The sequence below is a fragment of the Panthera onca genome, chromosome E2 (genome assembly GCF_046562875.1).
Source record: "Panthera onca isolate mPanOnc1 chromosome E2, mPanOnc1 haplotype 2, whole genome shotgun sequence".
NCBI lineage: Eukaryota > Metazoa > Chordata > Mammalia > Carnivora > Felidae > Panthera > Panthera onca.
This window is the reverse complement of record NC_138353.1, coordinates 49,449,515-49,462,896: the sequence shown is the minus strand read 5'-3', so window position 1 is coordinate 49,462,896 and position 13,382 is coordinate 49,449,515. Positions and strand designations below refer to the sequence as shown.

The following is a 13,382-nucleotide window of genomic DNA, read 5'->3' as shown; positions in this document are numbered from 1 at the left end:
AGCTGGCACAGTATCAACGTTAGTAACAGGTTCCAGAGCACTGACAGTTTTTCAAGCCACAAAATGGTTAAGATCATTTGATACTTCTTGTCTGACTTCTGATTTTCCACTTTCCTGAGCCCAGTGGCCTATAGGATACTGCCGGTACATTGTTGGGAAGTGAATGGGATTTGAACTCTCTCCCTAAAGTACCGCTGGCTTCCAGGCTGTTTCCTTGAGTGGTCTGGTTTTGGGCTTTGGGGAGATCACTTAGAGATTTGCACTGACGAGGAGTGAGACTGGCCCAGGGATCGGGGCTTTACTTTTCATTCTTGCAGATTTTAGGTAAATCCAAAGAAGATCTAAAAGAGGACGGTGGTTCCAAGCAGACAGCTCTCAACGAAGAATTATCATCATAAACTTTCTTCCCATTTCTCAGGGAGTACCGTGACAGTTCCGGACCCTTGTATGGCTCTGGAAAATAATCCCATGTGTGAGCTACAAAAAAAACCACTCCTGCCTTGTAAACAGATGACAAATCCTAAGGAAACTGGGTATCTGTGCCAAAGAATCTTTGTTCCAAATAATTTGCATTTTAGTGGTTATGCAAGTTATGAGACGGAAGGCATAGACTAGAGCCAGGCTCCATGTGTTAGAGTTCTAAGTAAAGGTCAGTAGTGCTTCCTTGTACATGTGTTGACCCTATTCTTGCCAGTCTACTTTTGGAGCTGCCTTTTCTGACGTCTTGGTTCCAGTGCAGTGTTGACTCCTTTTGTCACGAGAAAAAAATTCATTTGGATAAGCCCATTATCAAATCACAGGGATTTAGTTCATTAAACACGTAGTGATCACCCACGTAGTGTGGGTGAGTCAGGAATGAGTAGGACATGGGAATGAGTAGGCTTCCCCTGTGAGCTCCAAGACAACAGGGGAAATAAGAACACCCCCCCCCCCAAATTAGCAGTGAAAGAAGTCGGAGTATGGCATGGATCCCCAAAGGCTGTCTGTCCCCAACTCCAGCATCAACCAGGTAGAAGAGACAGGTGGGGAGGTGGGGTGGGTGAGACAGGCCGGAAGTCAGAAGCACAGAGAAGCAGAGAGTACTGGTCCCATGTCTTCCCTTGGGAACTTGGGCAGGTTTCTTAATCTTCTTGGATTTCATAGTTAACTCATCTCTAAAATAAGGAAGTTGGATTAAACAGCCTCTCATATGGTCCCTCTTTTGTGCTCTGAAAGTAAGTATGTGGTTATAATTTGCCTGTATGGCGGTCTCTTCTATTACATTGTCTCCTTGAAGCCAAAGATTATGCCTTATGTATTTGTGTGTCCCTAGGTCCAAGCACAATGTCTGGTATACAGTCATTTCTCAGTAATCTCTGACGGAGGAGTACAATGAATGACTGACTCTAAATTCGTTCCCAAACCTAAAATTCTATTCTGTGGGCCGGCTGAGTTCCTGAGGCCAATTTTAAAGATCTTGGGGAAAGATGTGCCCACTTTGCCTTCACAGTCAGTTGCAGTGTCCTGCCATCCTCTCTGTTTCCCCTTGTTATCTTCCTGGTTCTTTCCCAGCACCTCTTGGAAATAAACAGCAGGATCCAGAGCATCATGAGGGCAGCTGGATAGAGCAGTGCTTTTGCTACCAAATGAATGGAATCAGTGGATTCGTTCGGGTGAATCTGAGTCCATGCTTCTGAGGCTGGAGCCAAGAAAACAAGTTCTAATGTCTTTCTGACATACTCAACAGGACAGAGCTTATCATTTGGTTGCAGTGAATTTTGTTAAACTTCCATTTCTGTGACTCAAGAGAAGCAGAAAAAGTTCTAGCAGATTATCATCATAAACTTTGAATTGAGAAAGGAAAAAGATGACTGTCGTTTTGCCTTTTTTTGCCCCTTTTACTTTTTTGGAGGTTCTGAATCTGTGTGTGCGAGGTCTTCGTGGGTGTCTGGTGTTGGCATAGGTCGTTGGGCTGGGTGCCGTGGAAAGGGAACAGAAGAGAATTGCTTATTGAGGGATAACGAGCTCGAATACACGAGAGAAAAAAGCTTGATAGGAGCTGCTTTCACCAGCAAGCCCCCTGCACTCAGCCAGGCGCTCTTGGCGCAGAAGCCTGCTGCTTTAGAGGAGAGGGGAGCCGAGGCCATGCGCTTGGACGGGATTAGTCTTCACATCGAACTTACGGTAGTTAGGTCAGTAGAGGACAGTGGCGTTCAGGAGGAGGGGGTCGAAAGGCCATCGTTACATTGGAAACATCTCGGTAGCCACGTACCGGACATGTCTGAGAATGAGCAAGTGAATGGTGCCTTTCTTTGGACTTGGCCTTGCAACAGGTGGATGAGGAGTCTCTTGAATGAAATACCGTGGTCTTCGGTGACACCGCTCACCACAGTTTAGAATCAAGATCCGAAAATCCATGGCTGGGGAAACAGGTGGTCTGTCAAAGGTGACCCTCTGGTAGTACCCTGCCCTTATGACTTAGGATCCAGTACAAAGAGAAATCGGTGGCTCTGTTGATCTGGTGCCTGCAACTGCACTGGTTCCTGCTGACAGCAGAGGGGTCTCTGAGGGAATTCTGACCTCCCCCTTCCCACAGCTGCCAGAGGTCTGTGGGAGGGCAGTGCTAATAGACGCCTCCTGGCGAGCCGCCCCTCTCGGGACCACTGCGGTACTCTCTGCGGCGCTCTTTCCTGGCCAAGAGAGCCGGCCGCCCTTGACCAGAAGCTGAGGCTTTCTTGCCTGCCTCTGCCCTCCTGAAAGCCTGGTTGATGAGCCTTAACAGCAGAGCTAGGGCCGAGGTCATGGTACACGTGCCCTCCTGAAAGCCGTGATGGAGCGATGCCAGGCTTGTGCCACTGCAGCCCCGTGTCGAGTGGTGGGGCGTATGAGTGCTCCAAAGCCTGCAGGGACCCCACGCCCCAGATTCCAGAAGAGAAAGGGCTCTCAGTCGTGATGAGCCTCGCATGTTTTGGCTGCTGCCATAAATGCGTCATTCACTCTGATGTAGCCTCAAATACAAGACAGGTAATTTTGCTTTCGAGACTTACCAGATTAGGAAGTCACAAACCACATTCATGATCCAGTGAAGACAGACCTGGAAGCTTTCCCTTAAAGCATATTAGCACAGGGGACATTTCGCTGGTGTTTAGTGGTGAGCAAGGCAAAGGGGGATTATGGCTTTTTACTTTTCTGGAACTCTCTTCACTGTTAATGCTGCAAAAGATCATTATCTCAGACTTCTCAAAGTGATTGTCAGAAAGATGGTATAATTTGGGACTACCATCAGAACTGCAGCTGAGGGTGGGAGATGCTGTACAGAGCTTATGGTGCCCCTCGGGTGGAGGGACCAGGTTGTCATGAGCTGAACGATGAATGAAGGCAAGTAGAAATCACTCCCCTCGGGGCGCCTGGGTGGCTCAGTTGGTTGAGCGTCCGACCTCGGCTCAGGTCACGATCTCGCGGTCTATGAGTTCGAGCCTTGCGTCAGTCTCTGTGCTGACAGCTCAGAGCCTGGAGCCTGTTTCAGATTCTGTGTCTCCCTCTCTCTGACCCTCCCCCATTCATGCTCTGTCTCTCTCTGTCTCAAAAATAAATAAACATTAAAAAAAAATTTTTTTTTAAAAATCACTCCCCTCAGAATCCCCAATTTAAAAGTATTCTGAACACCCTTTATTCTGCAAAGAGCTGATTCCCTCCCTCTAATTGTTTCTGTGATCCAGGTAACGTTGATTGAGTGCCTACTGTTTGTAACACCCAGTCCATGTGCCATAGAGAGATTTGGGGACCCGGAGCTTAAGTACCCTCAGAGAGACGGAGCACGCACGAGGAAAGCAGTGTTGCGCCTAAGCAGTTAGGTTCCCCTCAAAGCAGGACCTCGGATAAGTCCGTTAGTGTAGGTCCTTCTTTGGGGAGCCGTCTTCGGGCAGCAGGAGTGAGGAGGTAGAGGGAGGGGATGGGGCAGGCGGGAAAGCCAGTATGAGAGTGTGTTTCCAGGGCTGCAAGAGCTCCTTGCCACCAGGACTTCTAGGAGCATTCAGATGACCTCCTGGAATTGCCTGTGTGAGGACAGGAGTCTGCGCCTTGTAGCTGTAGCCATCTGGGGCCATCAGGGTGGCCCCAATAGTATGACCTCCACCACGCGGCCAGGCAGTGCTTCCAACATGTAGGGAGGATCAGAGGAGGCCCTGCAGCCAGAAGAGGAAAGCCTCGAGGTGCATGCTTTTGGTAGATGTTGTCAGCAGTGATTCTGAGCCTGCTCAGAAGTGCCCAGTGTGGCGGCAGCTAGAATCAAAGTTCTCAAGCATCTGCTACGGGAAGGATCGGTGCTCGAATGGGTGCCCTAGACACACCACCAGGAGGCATCTCATCCAGAGATTGGCAAAGGGTCGGAGAAGGCTTCCTGGAGGAGTCGCCCCTAAGCTGAGACAAGACCAGATAAATGGGAGATGAACTCTAGGTTCAGGACTGTATGGTTGGACCTTAGCTTACAAGGGTAGATGTGGTGAGGGAAGATGAGGAAGAACTTTGCAAGTTAGGAAGAAACGTATTCTTTCTTTTAAGAGCAATGAGGGGTCAGGGAAGGGACATTTAAGCAGAAAGACATGATAAGCCTTGTGTTTCAGAGAATTCCCCCTAATGATGGCACGTGGAATAGAGGCCAGGGTGGAACAGGTGAGTGGGCTGGGACAAAACAGGTCAGGGAGACCAGAGAAGAGACTGCAGAGTGCTCCAGAAGAGATGATAAAATAGTAAGAACCAGGGCGATGGCAGTGAGGCCAGGGAGGAGGGGAAAGATGGGGGACGTACTCAGTTTCTGTACCCTCACTCATGCTCTGCTCCTGGTGAAAATACAGCCTGGGTGCGTGCGTGTGCGCGCGTGCTTTGATGAGAGATTGCTGTAGGAAGTGACTTATGTGGAAAAGAATTTTTAGAAGATGTGAAGTGAAAATCACAGAGAGCTGTTTGGAAAATTTTTAAGCAAACTGGGAAGTAAAATAGCTGTCAAAAAATATCTCAAGTAGATTCTCAGCTTAGACGTGAGACTGCACGGGGCACCGCACTGGGAGTCAGAAAGACCTTGCTTTGTCCTGGCTCTGCATGTTCTATTGGCTTGACCTTCGTTGTGTCATTTAACCTCTCTGAACTTTGTTTATGTGTCCAATTCAAAATGAGGACGAGGATGCCTGTCCAGCCTGTCCTGCGTCCATCTTAAGCTAACATCGTGTGGTGGGATGTGACCACAACAGGGGAGCTAACATCCTCCTGACCAGCATGAATAGGATGAGGGTGTGGAGGGTCATGGTTTGGCCCCCGGAGTCTTGTATTCAGTGTGGACACCAGCCTGTCTGCTCGCTCTGAGGCAGGAACGGGCCATCCTTCACTGGCCCTGTGCTGCAGGGAGGTGGGTTTCAGAAGGGTTAGCATGACACCAGATCCTCTCGAGTGTTCCTCCCCCAATTTGGAGATGCAGTGGTCCTCTTTCACGGGTCGTAGTAAGAGTACAATGAGAAAATGGCAAGGGAAGCACTTGGAGAATTAGCATTCTAGGCAAGTGAAAGGTATTACTGCTGATGTTATCAGTAGGACTTATGATGTTAGCTCATACAAGTTGTACATGTTTGACTCTCCTACATATCCCAGTAAAGCAGAAAGTAACTTTCAGTTTCCTGTGTGGTCGTATACAACGTGTTTTAGTTCCATAAAGTGACCAAAGGCCATGTTCCTTCCATAGTTCTTTGCCCTGATGCCACCTTCTTACTAACTAGCTGCATTCTGTTTTCCTTATTTTATCTTCTACATTTAACAGTGACTGGAGACATGTGACCTGCCAAGACTTGAACTTGGGCGTATGGGGTTTCTCCCACAGTCCATGATCGTGTCACCAGCAAGTAGAACACAGGCTGTATACTCCCTCCTTTCAGGGTGAGGAATGTTCTCCACCTCCTGGGAAAATCCAGGGTCCTGACTCACAGGAGTCGAAAGGAAACTGACCTTAGAGTCTTGTTAAGATACTGTGACTTCTGCTCATCAGTGTTGGGATCTGTTTCTCTTTCTCTTAAAGGAGTTCCCTGGGGCTTTAGGGCACAAATGATGACACTGACTCAGGGTGACTGACATTTGTTACACCTTTACTCTGCGCCCAGTGCTATTTTAAAGCACTTTACCTCCAAGATACACTACAGCCCTGTGAATAACTATTCACCTGGTAGGTTATAGGAAACCAGGGCAGATGCGGTTAAGTAGGCTCAGGTCACACCGAGCCAGAATATCTACAGAGGGATGTGACTCCAGAGCCGTGTCTGAATCATGCGGCGCGTCTCCCTCTCTGCAAGTAGAGACCTGTCCTACAGAGCAAACAGAGGTCTTTAGGATTTCCTAGTCCTAGGTCCTTAGAGCCATCAGAGATGTTCAGCAGGAAAAGTACATTCGAATTCTGGTCTACTTAAAGTGTTCTCTACACCAGACAGGAAGTACTCTAAACACAAAAAAAAAAGGTTTCCATTAAGATAAAAAGCTCAAATCTAGGGAGCCCTGCAACAATCAGAAAAACCATGAATCAAGAGATGATTGTTCTTACATGTTTACACATTTCGTTTTTTCGCTTTCCCTAGGTTAAAAAGATCAAGTGGCATGACCAGCCTTTTGGGGAAAATTGGAGCTAAGAAGCAGAAGATGAGCACCCTAGAGAAGTCCAAGTTGGACTGGGAGAGCTTCAAGGAGGAGGAGGGCATTGGTGAAGAACTAGCCATCCATAATCGAGGGAAGGAAGGGTAAGGAGTAGTAGATTCCGTTCCTCTGAAAATGCTGAACACTCGGAAATAATTCATTATAGCCAGGCTGCCCAGTGTAAGCAGGCAGGCACTTTTCGTAGTGAAACAAAAAATGTGAGCACTTTGGCTTGTCAGTGAGGCTCTGTTCTAATGCGGAGCAGACCCTCTGGGTGAGCAGCACACTGAGGGGCAGCGGGGGAGGGGACACGAGAGCAGCCCTCCTCTGGGGGCCAGTCACACCGGCCCAGCTGCCCAGCCGGGCTCCCTGAGTGACTGCTCCCGTGAACTCTAAGTCCCCTGGTTTGGTCACATGGTCAGATCTGGCTGGCCGTGTCAGCCTTGGCCTGATCGGAATGGTTTGGCCTTCTGAGAAGCCAGACCAGCCCAGTGCTTCAGGAGCTGAGGCAACAGAGTGCCCGGATGTCATTGCCTTATCGCGGGATTGGTTTTGCCCGTTTCACTATGGCCCAGGCTGGGGCTTCAACCTGTACGACACATCGGCCCTCACACAGCACCCAGGCTGTCACTTGCACCCTCGTCTTCACTGTGGAATACGGAGAGGGCATCCGTAGGCTCTGTATTGAGGAATTATCAAAAAAGATGGTGTTCGGTGAATACTTAGGAATCTCAGAAGGAGTAAAAAACAGAGTTGCTACAGAACAGGGTCCATGGCTCAAGGTCATCACTCCCTGCCCCCCTAACAGTGAAAGGAAGTGTTATGTGGCAGTCAGACAGCTCTGGGTCCTCACCACCCCCCCTCATCAGGAAGGGCTCTCCCTGCAGCATACTGGGCGTTTCTGAGGCTCAGCTCCTTTGCTTGTTAATTAGGGTCATGATACCACACTCAGGGTGACTGTGAGGATCTCATGAGATAACGCATGTAACACATGTATAACATACACATCACACACATGAAGTACATAAAACCCTTTGCAGAGCCCCTGTCACGTAAAAGGATGCATTATGGGGTAGTCATTCAGGTTATTTGTGAGTTAAGTTATAATAAGGACAGGTAAGGGGGTTATTGGGAGGGGGTCACACTTCTAAATCAGGCCTCAAGATTATTTGAATGAACCTGGAAGCTGATCAGTATGTTCAAACATTTTTTTGTTAAGTGACTTCATGAGCTCATTTAACCATCAGGCTTCTAAGTCAGTCTGTCAAAGACAGAATGCTCCAGGACAGAGGCAGAAGTGCCGAAGCCTCCTGGGGAAGGCCCAGGATACATTTATTTATTTATTTATTTATTTTTGAGAGAGAGAGAGAGAAAGTGAGAGCGAGCACAAGCAGGGGATGGTAGAGAAAGAGAGGGAGGGAGACACAGAATCCAAAGCGGGCTCCAGGCTCTGAGCTGTCAGTTGTCAGTGCAGAGCCTGACTTGGGGCTCGAACTCACCAACCGTGAGGTCATAACCTGAGCTGAAGGCAGACACCCAACTGACTGAGCCACCCAAGCACCCCAAGGGGAAGGCCCAGAATACAGCACGGGCAGGAATCTGTGTTATCTAGAGAAGGCCTCTGACCTCGCCCCAGACCTCCCCGCCTTTTTAGCTCTGGTAACTCACAGATCTTTCCTCTTCTCCACATTTGCCTTCTGATCTAAGGCAGCAAGGGATCTGCCAGTGTGTGCAACTTTATTGCTCCTCTGAATATTGATTGTATGGGTCGGACAATGTTCGTTCTGCTGAAGTTAATAGAGGTCTTATAAAAGTAAGGAGTGGTGCTGTTGAAGATAAGGGAGAGTTAATAAAATGTAGACTGGAAGAGAAAACAAGATTAAAAGGACATCTGCCCAATGAGGACTTTTCAGGCAATGGAAAATTACGTAACTGGGTTAGGGAACTACTAATAGCATGCAGCTCTTAGGTGCTCTGCTTTCCCTCCTTCTCTGAGATCCTCCCCGCCCCCCTGCCCCATTTGATTCTGCTGATCTGATTCTGTTTTTCCGGTGCAGATCTGATGACTTCTTTGCCCTGCCTCTGGCTGTTCTCACCTTCCCTCTCTAGTGCCCACCCGCACACCTCCCCTCACCTGCCTTTCCTAGCTCTTGTAGTTGTAGTAAAGGGGCTCAACCCCTAGTCCAGGGAACATGCTGTCGCTCCAGGGTCTCACCTTGGTTAAGCGTGAGGATCCTCTGGGGGTGGTTTCCAGAGTTGAGGTGACAAGGGCACCACCCCCATACAGAGCTGCTGAATCAGGAGTCACAGGTATCTGTATCTTTAACTCACTCCTCAGGTGCTTCTGATACACAGCCAGGGTTGAGAATCACGAGACCATAACATCAAAATTCTAGAGATGAGAGCAAGATAGCCAGCTGCTGGGTGAGCCTTTCCAGCACACACGAAACTAGAGAGCCAACTTCAAAACAGGGAATGTCGAGAAGGGAAAGATTTCTCCTGAAAAGGGAAGGAGCATAAGAACCAGACCTGTAGGTCTGCTTGGGCAGAGGCAGCTCAGGCCCCCAATTCTTCTTCACAGGTGCCAGCAACAGCAAGGACTCAAGGGGAGGGAATCTCTGAGGGAATGTGTGCAGAATCCCAAGAGGTATATCCCTGGAATAAAGGTGATCTTTGCTGAAACCAAGAAGGGGAAAAGTCCTATTTGATAACATCTCAAACGAGGCACCTATGATTGGCCTCTGCCATATATATTTAGAAGACTGTGACCTTTTTACAAGTACCAGATTTAAATTGATCTCATTCAAGAATTCAGATCATAACTGGTGATAAAAATATTTCTGTTCTGCATTCTTGATTAAAATAAGATTGGATTGAGATTAAAAGCTTATGTCATGCTTTTTATATTTTCATAGTAACTCCAGTTCAGTACATGCTAACACATCTTCCCCCTTAAAAAGATTTGATAGAATGTGAAGCTAGCTTGGTCAATTTTGGGTTATTACTGTCCAATTATTTAAAGGCAGTTTTGCCATCTTAAAATATGCATGTAAGGAAACAAGGTACCTTGAGAAACTGCAGGCACAGGACCAGGTCTGTTTTAACATGTGTGTCTGCTACTTCCATTGACATTTCATTAAATGTCAATAAACTAAACACTCCAGTGAAGAGACAGGGATTGGCACATTGAATTAGAAAATAAAAAACAACTAATTTACTGGTTAAAAGAGACACATCAGAACAGTGGGATGCAGGATTGGTGAAAATAAAAAGATGGGAGACAAATCAAGTAGCCACTAACCAGAAGAAAGCTGATGGAGCTGTACTGTTATTAGACAAAATAGACTTTAAGACAGGAGCATTTCCAGAAACAAAGAGGAGGTCTCCTCGTAACGATGAAAACATTCAGTGCATCTGGGAGATTCGACAGCTCATGTTTGAATGTCCCTCTTGGCATTAACCACCGAAGCGTGGTCACTTCTTGCAACTCAGCAGCCCCACACCAGCCGTGTTCCCAGCAGAAATTCAGTTGTGTGTTCCCCAAAGACAGGTGTGAAGATGGCAGTGATAGTACCTTTCATAATATCCCCAAACTGGAGGCAACTCAGGTATCTGTCAATAATGCAGTAGACAAAGTATGAAGGTCGAATTGGCTTTATTAAACGGCTCGTGAATTGGGCAGCCTCCCGTCTACTGCGTAGAGGGAGGGCTACAGAAAGGAAAGGGTTTTTAAAGGCAGGACAAGGAAGTCATAAGCAAAAAAGGATTATTTCAGGTGAGGTCACCTCCATTTGATGACAAAACGGTTCTAATAGGTGGATTACCTCATCTTTCTTTGGCAGATAAAGAAGGCCCATGTGACAGATTACCTTATTGGTGCTGACCAGAAAATTCCTGACTGACCGGTTAAAGGTTACATTCCTAGGGGGTTGAAACTGCAGTTAGGTTAGGTATTAAGTCTGGGTTTACTGACCTGGGGCCTTAACCTAAGTGACACCATTTTGGGCCTGAGGTTTTCTTTAGCAGTTCTCACACTGGGGTACTCTTTAGTAATTGGAATGAACATGGATAAATTTCAGCAACGTAATATTGCAGAGAAGTTCATGCAGTTTGATTCCATTTATATAAAGGTCAAAAACAGGCAAAAGCAGTGCTGTCCACTAAGTCATTTTGTGAAAGAAGCAAGTCGCAAAAGAATTCACACTATAAGTCTACTTCTGTCAAGTTCAGAATTAGGCACAACTAGACCATAATGTCGAGGGAACAGAAACTTCAAAGGCAAGGAAGCTCGCACCTGGCAGGGCTGGCGCTGGTGGACGAGTGACGCAGGGGCCTCCTCCAGGCCACCAGCATTCCGAGTCTTGACCTGGCGATGGCCGCGTGAGGGCTCGCTCGATGATGATTCGTTTGCCTTGCCCGTTTCGTACACTTTAGTGTGTGTTTTACATTTTACGGTAAAACTGAATTGAAATTGAATTCAAATCCTCGCGCTACTGCCAGCCTGCTATGTGCTTTAGCCCATTTCTTCACCTATAAAGTAGAAACTCTTCAGTGTACCTCTCGAGTTGAAGGGGAGATGGCTGGGGTGTTTATAAATATAGTGAGTCCTCTGCTCACTCTTCTTTCTCCCATCTGCTATTACTGACCACACCCCATCAGGGGCCTTACTCCTTCAAATTCCCTCCTGGTGTATCCCTGCCCAACTTTCAGGAATGCTTTCCACAGAGGTGGCAGATACAGCTCGGTGGCATTTCCTCCCAGTCCCCCTGGCTAGCCTCTTCCTTCTCTGGGCTTTTAAACTTGGGAAGTTCCAGCGCTGAGCCGGGCAGCCGTCTGTCCTCACATTCGCCCCACACCCCACCTCCCCCAGGAGAGCTCACTAGTTCCACAGCTTAGGTACCACTGTCTGCCGACGGCTCCCAGAAAAGCTCTCCCCTGCCTGACCATTCCGCCGAGCTCCAGACTCCCGTATCACCTGTCGGGTTGACATCTCCGTTTGCGTGTGCAAGACACACATCAGATTTAACATCCAACACCGAATACTTGCCTTCCTTCCGTAGACTCCTTCCTCAGACTTCTCAGAAAACGGCACCATCACCATCGATCCTCCTGTTAAAAGAAAAACCTAGGAGTCATCCTTGATGACTTCCTGCTTTCTGCTCACTTCCTGAAAGTCCAATAGACCATTGTCTCGTAAAATACATCAGTCCGTCGCTTTATCCGGCCCCACTGCCCCTATTCCAGCATAAGCCACAGATGTCTGCTGGGCTCCCTGTTTCTCTGTCTGTACCCTTCCCTCCTTTCTCCCCAATAGCAGCTAAAAGGATTTTTGTGTATGAGCCATTTTTCCTCTCTTCCCTGCTGGAAGCCCTCCAGTAGCACTTGCAGTCAGGGTTCAGCTTACCCTGGCATTGTAGGCCCTTCGTGAGCTTTCACTTGCCCACCTCATATCCCCTCTCCCCTGCCCATGACAGCCCAGCCTCTGTAGGGCTCCTCCAGGTCCTCCTCCACAATGGCTCTTACTTGTCACTCGAGTGCCACTCTCTAGAGTAGACTCCCCCCCGGGAACCATCAGTCACATCACCGTGTTTGAGTATGTTGTCGTTTCGTTCCATATACAGTGAGCCTCCAACAGCAGGGGCAGGTTCACCACCCCGTCACCAGCATCTAGAAGAGAATCTAGCCCAGGGCAGGTGCTGAGCCATTTTGCTGTCTAAATGTCCATCCCGCCGGCCGCCAGACAGCATGGCTTTGTTTTGGAATTAGAATTAGCCACCTGGAAAAGAAGGGCATGATACATCAGAATGATGTCTCCACCCAGACATCATTTCCAGGCCGCACAGTTGGTTAAAATGCCTATACCCAAGATGATCAGTCACCTGCACAGTAAAGAGTCGCTGCTCTTGCTCTGAGCCCTGGACTCCCGGGCCAGCCTTGTAACCCGATCACACGGGTTCCCCACAGTGTTCATGGTCAGCTGAGGCAGAGGCCGGCAGGCCTGGGGCAGGGATCCGTACAGAGTGAATGAGAACAGGCCCATTGGGCTTGGCTGCTGCTGGCGATCAAACTGAAGGTCGGGGGTTCGATGATTGGAAACCAGGTGCATTTGTGATGTGGAGAGACAGGAAGGAGAGCCCAGAGAAAATCATTTTTTCTCCATTCTACCTCCAGGACCCCCAGGAGTCCGTCTTTCAGAACCAGCACAGCCTGGTGAGATGGGAGGAAAGCAGTGGAGATATTTCATTAAAATGTGGCCATTCTTTCACTCTGGGCCTCACACACTCCTCCACCCTGTGGCGCGAGGTGGGGGCACGCAGGCTTGTGCGGCCCTGGGCAGGTTGCTTCTTTAGTTGCATTTCTCCGGCAGAAAAGGGCATATCTTATTACGTCCGCCACGGGGCTTTATCTTCAGCCTGCCTCCACTGCCGCCGCCTCCTGCTGTTGGGACCTGAGCTGACCCGAGTTTCCTGTCATGTTTGTGCTGCACTGCATCCTTGCTTGGGGAACTGAACGCTGGCGCTCTTGGACCAGAGCAGTAACGCAGCTGGAAATGTCCTTGGTCGTGTACCTGCTTCACCTGTCCTGGCACCTCCCTGTGCTCTTTCCCTGACTGGTGGGTAGGAGGCCTCTCACTGGCGGAAGACCGGGACAGCCCGCCCAGTGGGCCGTCCCACCCTCAAAGGCCTCTGATTTCTGGGGCGGGTGGAGGGCCATCCTTCCTTTGCTGCGTGGGTACC

At 48.7% G+C, this 13,382-nt stretch overlaps 1 protein-coding gene across 3 annotated transcripts in view; it reads left to right on the top strand.

Moving 5' to 3' along the window:
• Positions 1 to 13,382, top strand: part of CFDP1 (chromatin stabilizing protein CFDP1) — a 118,951-nt gene that overhangs the window by 101,466 nt on the left and 4,103 nt on the right. For 2 of the 3 annotated variants that reach the window (XM_060650121.2, XM_060650123.2), the window contains one exon: positions 6,591 to 6,749. The exons of the other annotated variant lie outside the window; for it this stretch is intronic. In XM_060650121.2, coding sequence (XP_060506104.1) covers positions 6,591 to 6,749 — 159 coding nt within the window. The remainder of the gene's footprint in view (positions 1 to 6,590; positions 6,750 to 13,382) is intronic. 3 annotated transcript variants of the gene reach the window in all.